This window comes from Watersipora subatra, chromosome 8, assembly GCF_963576615.1.
Source record: "Watersipora subatra chromosome 8, tzWatSuba1.1, whole genome shotgun sequence".
NCBI classification, from domain to species: Eukaryota; Metazoa; Bryozoa; class Gymnolaemata; order Cheilostomatida; family Watersiporidae; genus Watersipora; species Watersipora subatra.
In genome coordinates this window covers 38208509-38232375 of record NC_088715.1, presented here as the reverse complement: position 1 = coordinate 38232375, position 23867 = coordinate 38208509, and the positions used below count along the sequence as shown (strand labels likewise).

The window sequence follows — 23867 nt, the reverse complement described above, 5'->3', positions numbered from 1 at the left end:
AAAATGATGAGATGTTCTCAAGCCGAGTTGTTGAACTCGAGTTGCTGTTGAAAGAACTCGGCTTGGGTTTTGATGAACTCGAGTTGTGCAACTCGAGTTGTACAACTCGAGTTATATTTACAAACTCGAGTTGTACAACTCGAGTTGCAAACTCGGCACAGTATAATTCTAATAATTCGCTATTAGTTCTAGTTTTACAGTACACACATAGTTTAATTTCTATTAGCTAACGGGTGCCTCTTGATGTACCATCGTTAATATAACCATATCTACGGTTATGCTACCGTAATACCAATATATTGCACCTTACTTTTGAAAAGTCGTGTTGCGTGTTCACAACTCGAGTTGTGCAACTCGAGTTGATCAACTCGAGTTGCAAACACGCAACGCGAGGCACTGTAAGGCGCCATATAAAAGAGCTTGGAAGCCTGATTGACATCGGAAACTAACCCACATACCCACCATCAACGATCACCTTGGGTAAAAGGGACACAAATTTTAACCAAGTTAAACATCCCTATTGGTCAGTTTGTGTGAACGGTGAACAATTGGAACCAGGGCCACTACCTTAGTTGCTGCTGAGCAGAATTGTACTGTAGCTCACCAACAAAGCTATGGGCGTGACCACGTGCAGGCATATTGCAGGGAGCTATATTGGTTTATTCATATTTATATGCTAGCTGTCATCTATTGCGTTTCAGCTGATAAGGCTGATTTTATTGATGATTTCAAGTTTGTAGAAAGCAATATTTTCAAAATCCTAGCCAACCTATCTTGAATAAAATGTGCATAACTGACACAAAAAAGGAACATTTCTGATCCAGCTTTTGCCTTAGGAATTCAAATTCTAAAGATATTGGTGGGTTCGCTAAGTGATCAGTGATACGAAACACTGATGTGCCCGAAACACTGACCTTGAAAAGACAGATGGCATGTAACTTACAATAGATCAAGATTATACAACTCCGAGATTGACAAACTTGTGATTAATGCTTACTAACAAAGTATAGCCCAAGACGATGCTTTACCTGATCATTCTGTCACGCAAGAAATAAATGTTGACTTGAGCACATTTGCAGAGAAAACGCCATTTTGCGAAATGGAAAATACTTTACTAATTATAACAATTACGTATTACAAAACGGTGTATCTAATAAAAAGCATATAAATTGATGCAAGGAAAAATTATGAACATATTAGACATGTTGGTCAAGTATCCAGCCAACTAGATCATTGGTCATGCCATACCATGCAAAATGTTCTTGTTTCACAGGAACATCGATTAAACCAGCAAGCCGTTGTGACAGTGAAAACTTTTCAAACAGTGAGTAGAGTTCGAAGGTGTATGGGAAAGACGGTGTTTGACTTCCAACCATTAATACTATCCATCAGTAGCCTAGCTGTTCACATGGAATAAGTTATACTTTGATGAGTCAAGGTTATAAACTAAGAATACCATGATTTGATAGGATCTGCAAATAATCCCTTCTCATAATAGAGTACAACTGCAGCAAGCCTTGTTCTTTCTGTTTTTAAGTGTAGACATTTCTCGGACAATGTCAATAAATATGTCATTGACGTTCTTCGTCGTCTTAGCTGAGGTTTCTAAAAAACTACAATTCCATGCGGTTGCTAGCAACTGTCCATCTTCTGTGGTGACCTCACGTTGGTGGGCCAAGTCTACCTTGTTTCCTACAAGCACTACGGGTACCTTTTCTGTGCCCTTCACGCGAACAATCTGGTCCCGCATGGACTTGATATCCATGAATGTCTGACAACTCGTTATGCTGTAGACTATAAGAAAGCCCTGACCATTCTTTATATACAAGTCTCTCATGGAAGCAAACTGCTCGGTGCCGGCGGTATCGAGGATCTCTAGAACTGATGGTTGACCATCCACCTACCGACAAATAACACCAATATGAAAGAAGCACTTTACAGTTTGCTAGCTCGTAGCAAAACTTTTGGATTACTTTAAATGACAGATAAATTCACTGTTAAATGTTTTAACAGACAAAACATGGATGCTGATATTCAAAAGTCAATGCACTCAAGGGGCTATCATGGTGAGTGTGTCTGGCTAGATGGAATAACAAAGTCCACTGAGACAGTACTAGCCAGCTGGGAACAGACCCTTATATTATAGTTTAATTTAATAAACAATTTACTTGACAGTTTTCTGTTTTTGTCTTATGGTCTAATTTGTTAGAAACGACCTTGACATGTTACCAGTGATAATAAAGTTTGCATCTATCTAGGCATTTATCTAGGTATAGGATCCTGCTAGACCAACCAGTTCTTGATCTTAACAAACTATAGAGTTTAACAAACCTTAACAATCCATAGAGTTAACAAATCTTAATAATCCATAGAGTTAACAAGGTATACCTACAGGTACAGACTACCGATGCGAATGCTTTCTTTCCACAAACAATATTATATCAGGGTTGAAATGTGAAAGATTTGTAGAAACAGATTCAGTTTAAAATGAAGGTTTCTGTAATGCTAACTCAAAGCAGTACCGTTGTGGTTGTACGGACAGCGGGCTCAGTAAAAGCATAATAGTCAAAGATTGAAACCGTAGCTCGATTCTCTTACTAAAGCTTCAAGACCAGCTTTTTCACATATCTAATGCCTGGTTCCCATATACATGTACATCACACGCATCGGTGGGAGGATCCCAGGGCTATCGGTGGTAAAATGGGAACCTACGCACCGAATACCGCCGGCAGTTGCGGGTGGTCAACGCAACAGTCCAGAGATGTTGAACTTGTGCGACGAGCTGTAGGCAAAACCTTCCCAAAATGCACTGTAAAGGCGAAAGTCAGCACTTTCGAAACAGCATGGCGAGTGGCCATTTTTACGCGATCATCAACGGCCTGGCTTTATGTGAACATAAGCTGCTGAGCCAAGCTCTGCAAGTGTTTTGCTGTGCGGGATTACTGCCAGGGTCTCCCAACCACTATGGGAAGCAGGCTTTAGGTACATTTACGGTTTCCATATCCAACAAGTAACAACAACCGTATTTCATAAGCAGAAGAAGGGGGGCAACTAAAGACCACAATTGATTTGTTTGAAGTCTAATACTAACGCTGGCAGGCTATTTGTAGAAGCAATTGTCACCTAACCACACAAGTGAAGTAAATATAGCTAAAAAGCCATGACATCATCAGGCAAATACAGTCAAACGTCAACATATTCTGAGGTCCGCGCTGAGTAGACCTCAGAACCGCATGCGCCAGCTGTTAGTGAAATATATCACTCTCGTTTTTTGCTCCAGGGTTTTTATTCTTAATTCTCCAATGTTTTTATCAGAATATTGCTTCACTGATATTCCGATAAGAATAAACTGGAATTCATTTAATTCATTCTGTAGCCTAAAAACTTACAATAACTTCTTATGAGAGATACAAGTAGCATAAAAGAATGAAACTGGAAACTAGATTTTCAAGTTGCAGGCATTTTCAACATTTTAACTACTGCAAAATATTATAAAAAAGTTAGAGGAGTCTGTATGAAGCTAAAACCATTACAAAATCAAAGTACACAGAAAACTAGAGTGGATGTTGTGACATCACAATGACAAATGTATTATGAAAGAAAACAACTACGCTCTACCAAAATATAAAACATAATATTAATAACATGATAAAAGGCGAAAAGATTTCATCATTTACATTCAACACTTTTAGATTTTCCAAATTCGAATTGAATAATTTTTCAGAAAAATTCCTAAAGAGTTTTTGTTACCCAGTTTCGATTAAAGACCAGAAACTACATGCAGCTCAGTGACTTGGATTGTGATTTCTTGAAATACACTCAATATACCCTACAGGATGAAAATATTCGTTAATTATTAAAATTCGCGATTTCGCGAACAGTCAATTCCACGAATTATTAAATTCCGTGAATGATTAGTTCTATTTTTAATCACAAGGAAGAATAACTACTACATCAAATTAAAAACTAGCTGCTAGGCTAGTTTTTAATATAAATACTAAACGTAGTTGAGTTCCAAAACATTTTTAAAATCATTGCCTGAGCTTTGAGCTAACACCATTGCCAATGCATCACATTTCTATACAAAATTATTCAAGGTTATCACAAAATATGCAGAATGGTGTCATCGCAAAAATAGCCGCTAGGCAGAAGTACTAAACGTAGCCGAGTTCCAAAACTTCTTTAAAATCATCGCCGGGCTTCGAGTTTTATTGCCATTGCATTGAACTTTACAAAATTATTCAAGGTTTTTACAAGTTATTCGGCATGGCTTCGTCATCGCAAAAAAAATCTCTCCTAGTCTTTTTACATTGAAATCAACTCCATCAATCTATGATGCCGAAGTTGAGGACGATCATGATTCTGATCTGGACATTATGGTATGTATTTGATTTGCAGTGCAGATACGTTTTTCCATAATTAATTGCATTAGTTAATTCTTTTGTTTAAAAACTGATCGGTTTCATTAAATACTTCAGTTATTGTTTTTGTACTTCCTTAACACTCGTTAATATTTTTTCTTTTTTGTGTTTACTGCAGTTTGAGAATGAAACAACCTACTCCGATTACGAAAACTAGAGACAAGTAGTAATATTCATCAAGGCAGGAATATTGGCAGAGAAGCAACCAGTCAACCTAGACCCCTTCATCGACAACAACTCCTTGATATCGCTGCAGCAAACATGATTAAATTATATATTTTATTTCATGTATAGATATATTATAATTTATTACAAACTTGAGTGTACAAATAAAATATTTCAAATACAAATAAAATTTTACAAACGATGAATGGAGTAAATATAAACAGTTTAGTCTATATGGCAGCTGTCTAGAGCAATAAAATTAAACTGATACTCTTGATAAGTGAATACTAGCATGTAATGGCGCTCTCTGACTAGTTATTTTGGTAATAGCAGCTCTATATCGCTGTCACTGTATTGGGTAGATGTTAAAGGCGATTCTCTCACTACTACATGGCTGGTAAGGAAGTTATCATCAGAACTCTCCTCGTGGCTTCCTATCGCAAAGTTCTGCAGGTTGGCCAAAGATTTGTGCTCGTAAAAGCGTTTTTGTTCTTTTTTTAAAAACATATATTTTCCTCGTAAGTAGCTGCGGTCACTTCTACCACAATTTCCAGACCTCCCTGAATGATTGGTGATCTTCTAAGAATGACATATACCACCCTTGCAGTCATTGTGCTTGGGTGTATGATGAAAAATCTCTCTCTCACACTAAAACAAATAATGAAGCGGTAAGGATGGAAAAAATAAATATTGCGTTTTACCGAAGAACCAAAGTAAAATTCAACTAATTTAGTTAATGGTTTTGAAGAAACTCATTACTCACCACAAATTGTTGGTTCATCAAAGGCCTCCAAATCTATGAATATTCATGAAAACCTCAGAATGCAGCAAAAAATTTATAGCTTAGCACGATCGACCCGTAGTTGTAAGCTAAATAGAAAAAACCCGCAATGCGCGCATGCGTAGGGTTAACTCTATTGCTAGACGTAATAGAATTAACTCTTCATAGAGAGTGACAGTTTTCAGCCGCGAATAAATTAATCCGCGAATATGCATGAAATGGCAAATTTCGCTAAATTTAACTCCGCGAATAAATTCATCCTGTAGGGTATAGGTCTACACAACATTCTACCAGTCTGGTTGGTCTACCAGTCTGGTTGGTCTACCAGTCTGGTTGGTCTACCTGTCTGGTTGGTCACAGAAGGGCGCAATACTGCAGTGACCTCAACAAAAACTTGTAATTATTATTATTTTCTGGTTGAAGTTCATCAAACGCCAGGGATGGTGGGCCCTGACATGAAAGGATTTAATTTTAGACATCATGCAATTGGAAAGACCTTCAAGTAGAAGTAAGAGGTTGATGAGGTGACTAAAGGGTTTTCTGCCTGGTAACCGGTGCAAAGCCACTGGTCTCACTAACGACTTCAGTCATTATCAATTGGGTTCCGTTTTATTGGACACGCTTTTTAGCGAACATACGTAATAGTCACTCGATATCTTAGAAAACAAGTGATTCAATCACAATTAATAACACAATATATTAAATGGTACGACTATAGATTGAATTGCATAATCTTCTGAGTTTCCTTGTGAGCCATAGCGTATGGTGGCTGATTACAAGCATATATGAAAGATGGACAGTCGGGAAGATGCCGAGTCAGATGCCGAGTGGTCATGACTCACAAATCTATATCATAAGTATACTAGGCCTATTCACAATTACCAGTTTTTCCTTAAACCATAACTGTCACGAACAACTTTTATCGTATTTCCTAGGTAAATCAGACACGCTGATTCCGATTTTGTACTCAAAATAAAGATTAGTCCACTAACCTTCAAAGTCATTTAGGCTTTTTTAAAGCGTTTCAATATCCGTTTCAAAAACAACACAATCGGCATTACAAGCTCCGCCCATAAATATGTGACGAAACCTAGCTTTTTCAGAAACGGAAGTTGGGAATGTTTAGTCCGATTTAGAATAATAGAGATGGGTGTCTTAAAACCCATTATTATCTAAATCCAGCCTGTAAAAATAGTTTCAGTTTTTTATGAAAGGGATATAAACTATTTAAAATTGCTCGCAGCTTGTTACATGACGTTTAAATGGGCTGGACGCCGAGAAAAATGAGCTCAAAAAGCGCGGTTTTATCCCGAGCTAGCGTTGTTATTGCGCTTTTTAAATATGCAATGCTAAATAGCTTATCTACCTTTCAGAAAAGACTGATATTATTTTTAAGGCTGAATTTAGATATTAATAGATTTTAAAACACCCATCTCTATTATTCTAAATCGGTCTAAACATCCCTACGTAACTTCTGTTCCTAAAAAGCTAGGTTACGTCAAGTATTTATGGGCGGAGCTTGTTATGCCGATCGTGTTGTTTTCGAAACCGATACTAAAACGCTATAAAAAGTTCTTCATTACTCTGAAAGTTGGTGGCCTAATCTTTATTTTGATTACAAAATCGGAATCAGCATGTCTGATTTACCTAGTAAATATGATAAAAGTTGTTCGTGGCAGTTATGGTTTAAAGTTCTCAGTCAAGATTTTCGTCCTAGTTAAGATTTAAAAATATGCTACAAACGGTCAATTAATAAATTCATAACGATTGGTGTACCAAGACATGTTTAAAAATATCTGCATAAAACTGAATAGTGATATTCTTTAAAATAAGAATGCAGCAAGTATTCTTGACATATTAGTCATAAAAAAAAATCAGTCATGCATGGGCTACAGAATCATCATTTATAAAATCAATATTTATAGGTCGTCTAGCTGTGCTGCGATAGGAAAGCTATTTCAATTAAAAGAGTTCATGAACCAAAGACAGAACTAGTTGCAGTCAAATTAAATCCTTCGTAGATATGAATATATTCTAGAAGCATTGTTATGTTATGCTTTACATACTGCCTGATGAACATCTCTTTTAAAAAGATTGACTTGTTAAAAGATTTTTGTTAATTAAGAGGCAACAATTGAGCCTATGACAAAAACAATCACCAAAGGAGTTGGTAGTCATATGGAGAAACTGGAAAGGCAATGGGTTCCATTCATGCGAGAACGAAAAGTGGTGCACACCATTGCTCTTTGGGCAGTTTTTGCAAAGGCCACATGTCAGGTTGTTTGTAATTACTACTCAATGATCGGATATCATGCTTTTGCGATAAAAAACAAGCTAAGAGGAGTTGCCTACCCCTGCAGTAAGAATAACTTTAGACACCTCTTTCACAAGACTTGCTTAAAATTTAATAGTGGCTTCTGGATACCATACGATATTGGTAACAATAATAGATTATGACTTCTCAAAAAGAGAAAACAACCAATTTAAAGCTCTTACCTCTATTTCTTTCCGGTAAAAGTCTTCTATCGTAGGATCGTACCTGTCTACAAAGGTCCCTGACACAAACTTGACAGTCAGGGCTGACTTACCAACCCCTCCTGATCCTAGCACCACCACCTTGAACTCTAACATCCTTTATTAACGAGATCACCTACAACAGACGAACAGACAATGTTTCATGCATATACGCTAAGACATCCTACACAGAAGGATGCTTTAAAGAAGAGATGTTTGGTAAGGGGCATCATTTTGACGCTTGCTCTATTAGACAAGGCATTCAAGCATGTGCTGATGTTTCATACGTACTCATAATGTGCTGATGTTTTATACGTACTCAGAATGTGCTGATGTTTTATACGTACTCAGAATGTGCTGATGTTTTATACGTACTTAAAACTTTGCATATAGTCTGCTGATAGCAATACATATCGTTCTAAGAAGCTAACTTTAATGGTTTCTAGTCATGAAAAGAGCCATCGTTTTTGGTACAATTTCAAAATGAAGGGCGCTTAGCAATATCATAAGTAGCCAATAAGACATAAGCAGAATAAAGCGTTACATACCAAAATTAGTAAGGTGATTTATGTTCCGACATAACTTAAAGTACATGCCGAAAAATGCAAGCGTTGGTGACACATATATTCAGAATTAGGCCCGCTACATATTTGTTTAAAATTTTTGAGCAAATTTGCAATTAACACACTACATTGTCTTAAAAGACTTGAGATTTTTACAGGACGCTCTTAGCTAATCATTCAGGAAATATCTATCATCTTAGCAGTCAGGGTTGAAACTAAACAAGCAGCTGCTATGTGCATAACAGCTGAAAATACAATCATACATGTGCTTCTTTGCTGCCTAAATTCCTACGCTACCATTCCCAAGTTGATGTGCTTAAATCTGAGCATTTGATTAAATGTCAAATGGACAAACCCACACTGCAATTTAGTCAAGAACTCTTTAGACTTGACAAAGCATCTCATAGTTGAATGTGTCAAACTTTTGTGTTCACCAGAGGATTATGGCGGTGTGACAAAAGAAACTCGATGGCGGAGAAGCCTCTTTGCAAGCATAAATGTAATTATCTATAGCTAATCTACTACTAGTAAGAGAAGCCATCAGTTATCAAAGGATTGGGTAAATACGATGATGCACATCATTTGCACAAAATAAGCGACGTGAAACTCAAAGTGACATATTCAACGATGATAGGTAAATGTATGGCCATATGGAATCACATGAGCCCAGCAGTTGGCGAATGAAACTAATTGGCCGACTTTATATCTGCCCGTGTCACCTTTGTAACTGTAATTGTCTTCACATAGTTATAGATCTACATCACGGAAAGATAATGAAGGAATTTTCTGTGAATTTGAAAGGTGAAAGACAAATAAGATGCAGAGACTAATTGGAGGACATGACTCTTCACTATCACATATATATCACATATATATCACATATAATATTCTGCTATATAATGGAGGTCCTCTGGTGCTTATATAGCTATCTGATACCTACAGATGATGTTATCAGTTGATGAAAATATACATCATCCCGGCCTGGCAGGCCAATTCTGTCAATGCCTTGATAATTTTGCCATGGTCATTGCAATGAACAATAATTATTAATACCCAGTAATTTTTTTAAAAGAATGCATGGAAAGACATCCCATTCAATAGTGATGCATGTTTCTGCGTGTTTATGAGAATGACTAAAGGCTATTTGCCATGATTGTGTGAAATTAAACCGCTAAGTCATGCATTGTAACGAGAAGGGGGGGGGGGGGGGTCATAACATGGCATGTTCAGACGCGCCAAACTATGGTGGTGCCTGATGGCTAGCAAACAAAGCTGGGGAGCTGGTGCATAACTTACAAAAATTATCTTCTCAAATTTACAGTGCTTCTGTTGATCCTATGTAATAAAAAAATCTGTATTTGGCCATAGTATTACAGTTGCAGTTTTGGCTGCTATCATTCCATAGTATTACAGTTGCAGTTTTGGCTGCTATCATTCCATAGTATTACAGTTGCAGTTTTGGCTGCTATCATTCCATAGTTACACTGAATAACTGCACACACCATATTTACCAATTAAACAGGCTTTCAAATCCTAAATGAAAAATCTTAGGCAGCCAGGACAGTGCGTACAGTAGTATAATGTAAGTTGGTACAGATGTTACAGTGTCAGTCTACCAATCTGAATGGAGAATCTAAAGCGCATATAGGCAGTTGCATCGTATGTATCAGGTCACATCGTGCTGATACTTTTATTGTGTGTTGTCGTACGTGCCTTGGACTATACCAATTGTCAAAGCTGCTAGAGTCGTGCTCGCTAAAAAAATTGGTTAGCCAATTAAACACATTTCGTTGACGAATTCGGTGTGCATGCACAGCTCAGACAATTCTGTGATATTCGGCCGAATAAATCTGTGAATTCTGTGAAATTCGTTAATTCGGTCAGATTGAACGAATAATTCGTTACGTGTGGCCGGACCTTAACATTACCGTAATTATTATTTATAAAACCAGTGAGATTGATCAGAAAAAGGACTAAAGTTGTCGATGCAAACCAATATAATAGGCCTACTGCAGTTACGGTACAGCCAACAAACTGAAAAAGTTAAGCTTTTCGTTTTTGTTTGACTCAAGGGGTAGGTTTGGAAAGATCTTGTAACATTACATTACTTGGAACAGATTAGGCCATTTACATGTACTTTACTGTTCTTATAATAGAAAATCCCTATGACGCAAACGTTCCTGGAACAGATTATTTTATAATATTTATTGATTTATTACTACTGCATATTTTTATGACAGTTACTCTGTAAGTTACTCTGTAAGTTACTGTGTAGGTTACTCTGTAAGTTACTCTGTAAGTTTGCACAAAATGGGCAAGTCAAGCGAGTTTTGTTAATCGCGAAATTTTACTGAATATTTTGTGTTTGCGAAAGATGGAAACGGCACTTGCAGATGATGCGCAAGAAAATGTCCACAAGCTATCCCATTTTATGCAATTTCCACATTTCAATCATTCCTACTTGGAAAGTATGCTACTGACTGATACAGGAATGTGACGCTATGACCTCTGGCGTAGAAATACTTATCTTTTTTAACAAAGCACCATGTTCATCAACATCACGTGAATTTTCATTGAAACACTTATCGCCTGGCAACTCAACACGCATACTATCCAAATCGACAGCAAATGTAGTGAGTGTGAGCATTTACCAAACCCTAACACCGTCTGGCAAAGTCAAGTAGGAGCTGACAGGAAGGAACATAAGGAAGAAAGAGAAAAGAGCAACCAGTTATAATTATATCCTGAACACAGCCAAACCTCCACCTACCATCCCTCTACACACAAATCTTTCGATAAATACCCTAAATTTCAGACAAAAAAATTTCCAGCATAAAACGATCAAAGTTTTTAAAAATAATACAATTTACTATGTGAGTGTTACGAAGTTAACAAAAATTTACAACGCAACGTGAACCAAAAAAACTTATAAATTAATTTAGGTAAAATTACATTAAGAGTAAGTTATAGTAAGTTATATATTTCTGTCACTCAGCCACTGAACATATGGATTGCCAGAATTACTCTTCTGTTTGTCTAACATATGGTCTCAATAAACATCCTATTTCACTGATTGTTTTGTTATATTAGCACAGATTTACAGTCTAGATCTCTATGTTTGTCATCTGAGTGTCCTTCGGTATGTTTGGCTACAGCTATTAACATTTTGGAATTATAAGTTCGCATTTTGCTGGATTTGAACTCACGAAAACGCGACCAAAGTTTAGTAATCCAATTTTCTAACCACGAGTCTACGAAGGCTCCTTACACCCTTTCCTCGATTGCACGCGCTGAATGACGTATTAATTGAAACTCTATTAACTCTATAAAACACGATGCTTTTTCATGTTTTCGTGAACTTCTATTTCCGGTTTTTCGTAAGGTTTGAATGCTAAATCGCGGTCAAGGCTTGTCATGTGGACAATTGTATTATCTCGTGTAGGAATAGCCTCTACATTCTCTCCGTTCAGTCAGACAAAGACAGTCTGATGTCTCATTTTTACATTTTTGTAAAAATGTTCCACATGCCACTCATTTTTACAATGTGTGCTAGGAGCAGACCTATAAATGCTTTTTTATAAAGAATAAACAAAACGACCATATATTACCTGACCAACTATTACGCTCATTTCCAAACTAAAAATATGAAAAATAAAATGGTTTGATTCAGTTTTTTCATCCAGATGAATGTTGATCACGAAGAATATACATGTATCTGAACTTTTTGAAGAAGTTGCTGCAAATATTTTATGTCAAAGGGGCTTCAAGTTCTCACTAGTAAAAGTAGCAGTGAATCTGATGATTCAGATGGTGACTGTGAATTTGTTGTAGCTAACGTTTCTAGAAGTAACAAAATACTTCACTGCTAATTTTCACTTTTCTATGAGAAAATGTACTGACAACTCCCATTCTTTTTTGGTGATAATACTAATCAATACTATTAAGTTATGCTAAAAAATGTTGGCTAATGTCAATAATAGCAAGTTTCAGAAAATCAATTACATCCCCACTACAACAATACGTAAGGGAAGAGTTAATGTAATACAAATTAGACTTTTTCCCAAAGTTTAAGCATCAAAAATTCTCCAGTGTTTGACTGACATGATCTTTAAACGAATCCTTACAAAAAAGAAACATTTGGGAGTTTTGTACAAACTAATTTTGTACAAGCTAGTTAATAAATTGTTTACACATATTTCAAGGGTAATTCCTAGCTTGAGTTCAATTGAATTCTAACGCACAACAAGTTGTGTGCCATCATATCCAAGGGTTCTACTGTATATATACCCTATTACACTTATGTATTCGCCTAATCTAACTTTCGCGTTTTCGTGGAGTCATCCTCTCGCGAAAATTTCATGTGCGAAACTAAACTATCATAACGAACGAAAACGCGAAATTAAATAGCTTTGTTTATTGATAGTCCAAGAAACAAATGGCAGCAAGCGAACAAATTGCATTATCGACCTTGCCCACACCATTCTACCTGCGGTTCACAATTACAAACTAGTCTCAAATTGAAATTCTTTTCTTAACGGTGAACCAGGCCCGTATTCCCTGGAGCGGGTGGCTGGCTGAGCCGTCCCAACTTTTCAGGAACTTTCCGCGGCTAAGTACAGTCAAACTTGGATAACTCGCTCTCGGATAAAATGTAACATTTCATCTCAAACACAAGGTTAACTTGAACGGATTTGTTTGGTCCATTCCCACGCAATGATAAATTGCTTCAGATGACTCGACCTCAACATCATTTATTCGAAAAGTTATTTGCCCAACGGCTATGGAGACGGTTTTTATCGCTGTAGAATATCACTTTATTCGAAGCCATAGAGACAAACATCAACTTTTAGTAGTTCTTAGGCGTCATTATTATCATCATCAGTGGCAAAATATTCTTGTCAACGACTTTTATAAAGGTTTGCAAAATATCAAGTTTTACCAAACATCCGCTTGGCCATGTCCCATCAAAAGCGTGGAAACCTCCGTATGAACTTATGAAAAAGATATGAAAAAGATGTCTTTTTTCTGAGCGTTTTAACTGCGGTCAAGTTTTGCCTATTTTAATTTAAAAACATCTTGTCAATCACATCACCTAAAACAAAACAAATCTCAAAAAATAGAAAAATGTTGATACTTTCCGATAAAAAATTTTAAAACTTCACACGAGAGGCCCGGCTGAGGCCCTACATAAGAAAAACCTGTTGGGGGCTTACGCCGCCCCCTCAACACCCCCAGGTGTTCATAACTAGTCGCCTAACATTAGCCGCCCCAACTTGCAACCAGTGAATACAGGTCTGCGGTGAACTGAACCCGAGGGATCTAATTATGTTTGATCCACTGCATTTATTTTCACATCACTATCCTTTCGCACTCATCAGAGCTGCGAAATTAAGTTGCAGTGAAATTTTACTCTGTATGATACTCACAAAATTAAATACTAGCGAAATATAAGTGTCCTAGGGTATAGTTATCATGGTAATATCCTAGGGCCATCATATCCAAGGGTTCTACTTTATATACAGTTATCATAGTAATCATTCTCCTTATACTAATCGGAAGTTAGATGCCACATTACTAAAATGATGATGAACATCTATCTTATGCTAAACTATATGAACACCCTTATCATTGCATCTGTAGCACTAATGTTGCATCTATAGCACTAATGTTGCATCTGTAGCACTAGTGTTGCATCTGTAGCACTAATGCTGCATCTGTAGCACTAATGTTGCATCTGTAGCATTAATGTTGCATCTGTAGCCCTAATGTTGCATCTGTAGCTCTAATGTTGCATCTGTAGCACTAATGTTGCATCTGTAGCTCTAATGTTGCATCTGTAGCACTAATGTTGCATCTGTAGCCCTAATGTTGCATCTGTAGCACTAATGTTGCATCTGTAGCACTAATGTTGCATCTGTAGCACTAATCTTGCATCTGTAGCCCTAATGTTGCATCTGTAGCACTAATGTTGCATCTGTAGAACTAATGTTGCATCTGTAGCCCTAATGTTGCATCTGTAGCACTAATGTTGCATCTGTAGCACTAATGTTGCATCTGTAGCATTAATGTTGCATTAGTGAATGTGTTAAATTCCACCTCGGACATATATTCTAAGTATGAAGCATGGCTGGTAACAAATGTATTTGCCTTTTAGCTATTCCAAACCTAATTATATAGAAAACACAATTCTCTATTCCCAACAAGGGCATAAAAGGAAGTTGAACGTTGGTATACATTGGTCAGTCATTATCAGATCACAGAAGAGTGGTGAAGCAATCGAATCCATCAATAAGGTTTGTTGACATTCTGACTGAGCTATGATGATATGGACTAGATATATACTTATATGACTAAATAAATCTTTGAACAGCACTGTATGAATCACACCAATGAAACCCTCAGTCTAGTGACTCTAGTCCATGGGCAATTTCAACAGGTCTCTTGTTGATAATGATAACCCTTAAACATGACGAGGATTGTGAAAGAAATTTTCGGTTTCGCTTCCAGCAGGGCTTTACAATGTGTCATGTGGACTAACACTCACCTAACCATTGGTAGGAACAGAAAGTTATCCACAGTATAAGTATTCGACTAGTAATATTCAATATATTATGGAAAGTAATCACTAGTAGATTATAATTCCAAGTATTCGTAGTGTAGTGGCCGTAATCCAAGAAGTTTCTGTCACTAGCCATCAAGACATAAGACTGCAGACTCAATCAGACAGCGAATGGGGAAGCCGTTCAATAGAGCGCATTGATTTAACATAATGGTGAATAAGTGAGTGTCTATTAGCGGTGAGGCCAACAAGAGCAAGCGATAAATTGCAGCCGTAGGCCTCGTCCAATTAGATCAATTACAGCTGGGCTCCCTCTCAAAAGTGTGCAACTCGAATGATTCAGAGCCAGTAGGCTGGGTCAAACAACAATATAGTAGACATTTTGTCACTGATGAAAAAAGATTGATTCATGGCACAAAGAAAGTTCAAATTAAAATTGTATCAAAGGCATGTAACACATAATCAACTGGTAGTAGAAGTTTGGTAGGAAGAATGAGAGGAAGGGGAATATTGTAGGGGAACTGAGATAGACTGACTGCAGGCAGCATCGCATCTATTTCAAGAGATACCTAGTGCCAAAGTTTCGTCAAGATTAGGCCTACCAGCAGCAGCGATGCCAGCAATGCCTAGTGCGGCTGCTAAAACACTTCAGCTCGATGGCAATTGTGTCTTTTGTAATGAAATCTCTCGGCCTATTGATTGCTGCCTGTCCTGTGGGAATAATTATGTTCAGCAGCGAATGCCACAGTCATGAGTCATAAATAGCGTTCTATTACTGAGAGCGAGCCTACAGATCTCTCAGAACCTAAAAGTTTAAGGCTGCCTAAACAAGCTGGTGCAACTAAATGTTAATGGTAGTGTTTATGTGGAATGCCTTTGCATATTAGCATCATACACACTTAGTGCATTTTACAATCTTAGGGGAAACAATAATTATGCTCGCCATTACTATTTATAATACTTTTCTTATACAATAAAAGTAGAAAAACACCATCACAAATTACCTTGATTGTTTAAATTCATTGGCCTATAGACAAGAAATGCTGAAGGAAAAAAAAATTGGTGACCTAAACGTGACCTTTCCACAACCAAAAGACACCCGGTGGACAAATGATGTGCCATGTATTGTAAGCTAAAACCTTTTTTAATGGCAGAAAAGTGGACAAAACATCTGCAATTGATTGAAGGAGTTTTACATGTATCAAAACTTTGGTTGATTTGTGTCAACGCAAGCCTGATCGCTACTACCTAACCCTTATCGCTCAACTAGAGAGCTAAACTAGTGACTTTTGAATCGATAATAAAGTTCTGTGTAAGCGATTGTTTGGAAATCCAGCAGAGATACCATCGCTTAAACCTACAGGCAATTTCCCATCACACACCTTATGTTCAGCATCATTGAACAAGACTGTTGAATTTAGCCATATCGGACATCTTTAATAAATAAAACTTTTGTACCATTTTCACAGAACTAACAAAGAATTGAGGATCAGTTAAAACATTTCTTACTGCATCTTATATCTTGTTCAGCAACCATGAAACTCAATCTATATACCAAGACATCTTATATCTTGTTCAGCCACCATGAAACTCAATCTATATACCAAGATTCTTTACTATTCAACTATAAACAATAGAAATAAATGTTTGGAGGGGGACCGAGAAATGGTGACCAATATTACGCATGTTGAGCCTAAAGTATTGATTCAGAAACAGTGAGCTGGATACACACCTAAACACGAACAACCAACAACTGCAAACCTAGTTTTAAATTACCAAGGAACTACGAGTGATCAGAAACAGCATTCCAAATAAATAGGCAACCAGGAATAGAGCAAACCAGGAATAGAGCGAACCGGGAATAGAGCAAACCAGGAATAGAGCAAACCAGGAGTAGAGCAAACCAAGAATAGAGCAAACCAGGAGTAGAGCAAACTAGGAATAGAGCAAACCAAGAATAGAGCAAACCAGGAATAGAGCAAACCGGGAATAGAGCAAACCGGGAATAGAGCAAACCAGAACAAGTGTGTCTTGTTCTAACAACTCAAAAGCTAACCCAGTCGACTCCTACAGCAGGCATGCCTTGTAAACGAATAATAGCTAGTAATACTAAATGAAATGACTACAGTTTGCTTAAACTGGAGCCGCTTTGTTTGGAGTGAAAAGGCCGAGATTGACTTGACTTTCAAGGAGAAATGCAATCACTGATAGCTAATGTTGTTTATCTAGCGAGATTTTTACAATGGCCTCTCTATAACATTATATCGTAGTTCTGCCCGCCTCTTCATTATATCTCACAATAAACTTTTCCTTGAGGAGATATAACAATTGTATATTAAAAGGGCTCAGTTGGTGACCCAATTTCCATTGCTCTATTCCAACTGTCCTGTCGTTTTCCAATAATTGCCTGTATATGACATATGAGGTTGGTAGAGATAACTCTGGTTAAAGGTATTGGTGACCATACTACTGCATCACAGGCTAAATTCTTGAGGCTGGTTCACACTATACCGCCGTACCTCGGCGTTGATGCCACAATACTTCGGTGATCATCGATGATAACCATGTTCACACTATCACAAACCCATCCGCGTTTGCATTAGTGATATAGGGTTCTCATTTTTGCTTTTAAATTTTCACGAAGAAACCTTGTCGTTTTCGCGTGCTGGAATCAAATACATACGCATCCCTCAGTGATTATCATAAACAGAAACAAAATAATCCCGCTCTCGGCGACCGCGAATTACCATCGCCGATATGGTTCACATTTGAAAGACTCGATGTTCGGCGAAATATCAAGAAAGTTGGACAGCTGCAAACTTTCCCGGCGTGACCCAGCGTTGCTTCGGCAATGCCATCAGTTTATGGTTCACATAATCGATGATGAACACCGAAAGGAAACCTACGACAATATAGTGTAAACCTGGCTTCATAGTCTGGTTCACACTATATCGCCGTATAGTGGATAGGTTTGTGATCCAACAGGCGAACATAAACATCATCGACGATCACCAAAGTATTGCGGCATCAACGCCAAGATACAGCGATATAGTGTGTATCAGAAATTATATCAGAAACTTGTATTTAGCAAACAGAAATTAAAATAGCAAGAATTCTATTAGATTAAATGAAAATTCAGGTAATTTTTGTATACAAAAAAAATTAAAAATACGAAAATGTGATTTACTTTTTAGCTCCTTTTGTAATTTGGCAACTACCTTAATAATCGCAATGTGTGGAGAGTCTCCCAATATCTCCAACAGTCAATGCCATGCTTTGAAGTTTTGCAAGCGATTTGGGTGACAACAAGAAAAATACCAGTAGCTAGGATAAAGTAATTTGTCAAACCAATATATTTAGACTGATCAGCATTAGAATAATGGTGTCGTTGAACCAGTAGTACTATAAGACGAGTATGATTTAGACTAATCGTCATTCGACCAATCATCTGGGTCCATACAGTTGTGACTAGACATGATCACAGTTGCATCTTTCAAAAGTCAGAAGAACACATGCTCTCTGTTGCAATAATGTGTATAAAAGGGTGTATAAATGTATATAAATAGTGAATAACTTCCTTGACCAAAGAGCCAATATGAGAAAAGATAGCAACATGTAGGAAACATTCGCGAGTCTGAGAGATCGGTGCAGGCAAATTAAGGCAACATATTACCATCGGTATGAATATTGTCATAATAAAACAGGAATCAATGCAGCCAGCCTTCAACATCTGTAAATGCTACCAGTTCACAATGCGTGTATGAATAAGAGGACCGGCAAGAAAGAGACCGTAAGTCTATAGGCACGCAGTCTGTTCAAATGTACCCCTAAAGCCTCGTTCCCATATACGTCACAAAGCACCGGCGAAACCACCGCAGGCTATTAGCGGTGAAATGGGAACCTACGAGCCGGGTACCGGCCGAGGACTGCCGGTAGTTGCCGGCGAAAGCGCAATTGCGTCGAAACGTCTAATAGCGTCGAAAGCAATAACGGCGAAAGCGCTGTTCAAATTTCGCAAAAGGCCGCCGGCAAAACCTTCCCGAAATGCACTGTACAGGTGAAGGTCACCATTATAGAAACGGCATGTCAAGCGAACATTTTATTTGATTACGCAATATGTTTAGCAATGCAGCTTATATTTTGAACAGATGCCACCGAGCCTAACGTGGCAAGTTTGTTTTCAGGTAATTTTGCTGCGAATATTACCGCCGGAGTCTCGCAATCGATATGGGAACCAGGCTTTAGGTAGCACAGATAGTTGAAGCACAGATAGCAATGATAGTGATAGATATGTAAAATCAGTGGGTAGGTGGCACAAACAGGTAAACCAGTGCAAGTCTCTCGGAAGTGATTTTACCAACTTTAAAGATACCAACAAGGCAATAGGGCCATGCCAAAAAATTGAAAATGTCACAACTTACGCTCGCTGTTGTGTGGTAACAGTTGCATTGAGAGGCAGGGCAGCCACAAGCACAGGCGAATGTTGCCGCAAGCTCACACACAAAACAACAAAAATGTGAATATGGGATACGTCGAAACATAGCTTTAGTGAATTGCTTGAGCTTGTGCAAGCTAGAGTTCCAATGTAATGGAAGGTACTTGATTTTTAAATGAAACTATGCTTGAAAAATGATTCACTAAAAATGGGACATAGGTAATGCTACCAATAGTTTAGGTTTCTACAAGACAAGATTTTCTACTGACTAACAGAGATACATTCTTAGCATCTAGCACGGTCTAATGGTCCTCACTCAAAATAGGAATACTGTAAAACCTTTATTTGAGCTCATGGCACTCTATTTTTCAAACCTTTCCCTATGGTGGCGTTTTATTAGAGGTGATATTGAAATAAAGGGTGGTGTTATATTTTGCGATTACTTGGTCAAAATTTTGAGAAGACAAGTTTAACCTTTTTACAGGCGAAGTGATGCTAAGGTTGGCTATTTTTTGCACTCTCCTTCGGGCGGATCGACATTAATGCAGTCGGACTCAGCATTTTCACTCGACTGTTTTTCATTTACAGTAATACTTCAACTTACGAGTGCTCCAACGTACGAGAAACTTGAGATACGAGCCAGCTTTCAAGCAAGTTTTAGCACTAACATACGAGCCATGTTTGAGATACGAGCACTTGAGTCAGTTGCCAAGTATGCCGGAGGTGTTTTATGAGAACAGCATCACTCTGTATTTTTCAACTGCTCAGGTTATACTGTTGTACCGTGTTTTTTGTGCACGATTTCCTGTGCAGAATTATGTGAATTAAACGTACTGTGCGTAGACCGAAAGTTTGCCAGTAAAATGAAAGATAATACAAAGAAAAAGCAAATGATAACAATTGATATTAAACGGGAAAATATGCAAAATGTGTATGCGTGATTGAGCTAGCACGGCAATATGACAGAAATACATTCATAATTATCAAACAGAAGGATTATATTCAGAGCATTTAGTTCGCAAAAGGACTAACCATAGTTTCTAAACGGTGCAGCGATCTTCACGACCGCCTATGGCATTGGACAAACAATTGGCCGGTGACAGCGTAACTGAAACGATGCTATGTGAAAAGGCCGGCGCTATCTATCCAAACTGTTTAATAGACATTCGGACAAGTTGGCTAGTGGTCGTGCATTAACCATTTGTGACGACACCTGTGTTCGTCCTAATCGCAACATGTTGCAAGGGCGACAAAGGCAAACGTCCTTAGATAGGTTTATCTTAAAACGGCCGGCTAGTCGTGAAAGCAAAAAAAAAGGAAAACTTTCTCGCTAACCAGCGAGAAACTTCAAACTATGAATGCCGAAGAAATTTTAATTACGTTTAGTTGAAAATGAAAGTTTGGTTTTAGGTTTGCTTCTAAGTTTGTCTTTTAACACTTTGATAAAATCCAAATTTATCAAAGTCAACTGTTTTAACGAAGAATAACTTATATCTCCCTGCCTGGCAAATGCGAGTGTTAACTGCTATTGTATGTATTTAATTTTACATTTTAATTAATCACATTTCCTTGCATTATTTTTTATTTGTTGCTTTTTGAAAGCATGTAGTACGTAAGGACAATAGCCAACATGTTCTTTCTGTTACAATATCTTGTTTAGAGTGTTTTATTTGCTTTTTTTAGAGTATGGAAACCAATCAATATATATTTAATTGTTCTATATATAAATAAATTGCACCAACATGCGAGTAAATTAACATACGAGCTCAGTCTCGGAACGCATTAAGCTCGTCAGTTGAAGTATGACTGTACATTAAAGTATCAGGTCGAGTTAAACAAGCAACTACTTGTAGTAGAAAACACTGAGTAATACTGAGTAAAAATATTTACCGGAGAATGTTATTAATTACTTCAATGGTGTCGCTTTCAAAGTTTTAAGGAAAAACAATCATGCTTTGGGGTTAGAAGACAGCCTTCGATACATGATAACAATAGCTGCTCTACATCGTACGATGTTTCTGAAGAGTGTTCATCAAAACGCATCAAAATCTTCAGGGCAGATTGTAAACCACATTATGGATGAATCTGAAGACAATGGATCGAATTTAGACCTTAGTGACTTGGAATCAGAGTGTTGTTCTGATGATTGTGACGATCGATTTTCTCAGGTGCACCGTCACTAAACCCATGGCAACCAGTTGTGGACTATTTGCTACTGATCAATTTCTATTATTTCTATTATGGGTTCGTAAAGATCAACGAATGTTGAAGTGGCGGTCAAATGGAGGTGGCATTTAATGAAAGGATGTATTTTCAAAATTTCTCCTATAGTGGCATTCCATTAGAGGTGACGTTTAAATATAGGCGATGTTCTAATATAGATTTTACGGTACATTATAAACTGTAGAATGTCTTGCCCATGAACATGACAAAAATGGCATCATAACCAGAGCTGTTTTCAAATTGGTGATGATTCAAATACTCAAATATTTGGAACAAATCCCTTTTGAAGCAATTTAGGCCAATTGTCATTAGATTTGAACAAATGCAGAAGTGATTTGAGATTTAGTTTTTAAAAAGGTGATTTAGGATTTAGATTTGATTAACCAATTAAATTTTAAAATTGACATTTCTCTGTGCAATATTTTGAATGACAATTTTTCAGTTACAACACAGAAGTACCACAAAACCTCCATTTGAATTCCACTTTTATTTGAACGCCACCTCTAATAGAGCAAATATTTTTCCGATGACAATGCCAATTATTATTTTTTATTATTTTATGTTCTGCTTGCTGTTGTTCACGTGTCGAAATGCATAAATACACTCAACATACTCATGGCTCCAATACAAAAAAAGCTTCATAACTAGTAATTAATTTAACTATTACTATTACCTGTAAGCACTACAATATATACATAACAACATTGTTCAATCAACTGCTGAAAAGAAGAGGAAACTTATGGTAACTTACACTATCTTATTGAATATATGCTTTGTTTCTTAGATGTTTATGTACTCAACAATCTGCCATATATTTCCAAATCATTATTGAGTGATTTGAGACTTGAAGTGCATGTATCAGGTGAATGAGATGATTTATTAGATACCATTTGAAATCAAATCAGTTTGTAACTTATTTGATTTTAAATAAAAAAGTTATTTGACCGCAGCTCCGATCATGACCCACAATCTATTTTATAAACACTTCTCAGCAAGCAAGAAATCTAGGTCAATTTCAATATTTAACAAGCAATTAATTAAGCAGTGCATTATAGGCTAGCGGTTAATTTGTATGACAGAAGGTTTGTTGATAGGTATTATCAAAATGTAATTTTCAGTCTCCAGGCTGCTATAAACAAAAATCTGATGTAAAACACTGATTCCATAACCATAGTTTTGTTGGATACCGTGTTGCTCATCCAGTGACCCCAAAGTTGCGAGTCATTTTCTCTATCAATTGTCTATCCTCAGGCAATAGAGAACTGAGTATGTCAACCCTATGTACGCAAATATATAGGATTAAAATAGTAAGTGTAGCTTACGTTAAAATTCTATACACTAAAACCTATCAAATTAAGTTGCCAAAAGCAATTAGTTGTAAATACATTCGAACTACGTAATTGTAAGGGTATTTGGCTACCGTTCAACTGTTCAAAAGAAAGTATTTCGTACATTGTAATTAAAAACAACCCAGCACAATTAATTAAGAATATAACAGTTATTTTTTCATATCGACTGAAGTCCTACCTACAACAGATTTGAAGAAAATATCTCAGATGAAATATTAGGTCGCCATAGCTGAAGCAGATCGCTGTGAGTTTCGGTATTAGATGCGGCGACGTCAATTTTTAATGTCGTCTGTTCTATGCGTCGACAAAAATAATACGGACCTTGCCGAAATCACAGGCAGAAATCCAACGTATGTAGAGAAACAACTGCGATATTATTCATTTGAAGGTTTTTGATTATACATAGTCATGTAATGATGTAATGATGTAATGCATTAAAAGTTCCTTTTGTAGCAAATGTTATGCATAAAGAATGAAAAATTGTTGATTCATATATACTTTAAATGTAACAATAATTAAGGTTTTAAATGATATTGCACATTTTTACCACAATTTTCACCTGCAGACATAATTTGAAAAAGGTTGTATCCCGTTGCATCTTTGCTAAATATGTTTATTGCATATCTTATTTTAAACTTTATTGCAATGTTAATGAAAAATATATGTTTTTTCAATCCATTGCTATATTGCAATCGGGTGCCATAAGAAGAACGTGATTCAAAGTGCTACATTCAAACTTTTAATATATTAAAATATTGAATGTAGTTTCATAAATAATTTACTTGGCCAATTTTTTATATAATAACTCATTCATGTTAAAACCATGAATGAGTCATTATATTAAATTGACCATGTTA

At 36.9% G+C, this 23867-nt stretch overlaps 1 protein-coding gene across 2 annotated transcripts; it reads right to left on the bottom strand.

Annotated features, from left to right (window-relative positions):
- Positions 1-688: 688 nt before the first annotated feature.
- LOC137402050 (ras-related protein Rap-2c-like) lies at positions 689-23277 on the bottom strand. 2 transcript variants are annotated; one of them, XM_068088523.1, is made up of 3 exons: positions 23189-23277; positions 7864-8017; positions 689-1900 (listed from the first exon to the last, which is right to left on the bottom strand). In XM_068088523.1, the coding sequence occupies exons 2-3, from the start codon at positions 7996-7998 to the stop codon at positions 1490-1492; spliced, it is 546 nt and encodes a 181-aa protein (XP_067944624.1). In that variant the 5' UTR covers positions 7999-8017; positions 23189-23277; the 3' UTR covers positions 689-1489. The 2 variants fall into 2 exon arrangements, with proteins under 2 accessions (XP_067944624.1, XP_067944625.1); XM_068088524.1 differs by having other exon boundaries at positions 23193-23265.
- Positions 23278-23867: the final 590 nt, after the last annotated feature.

Bases quoted from the DNA above. Each gene is read 5' to 3' on its own strand.
- LOC137402050 (XM_068088523.1), bottom strand. From the start codon at position 7,998: ATGTTAGAGTTCAAGGTGGTGGTGCTAGGATCAGGAGGGGTTGGTAAG. The intron at 1,901-7,863 runs GTAAGAGCTTTA...ATTTGTCGGTAG, and splicing joins TTTACCGGAAAGAAATAGAG to GTGGATGGTCAACCATCAGT.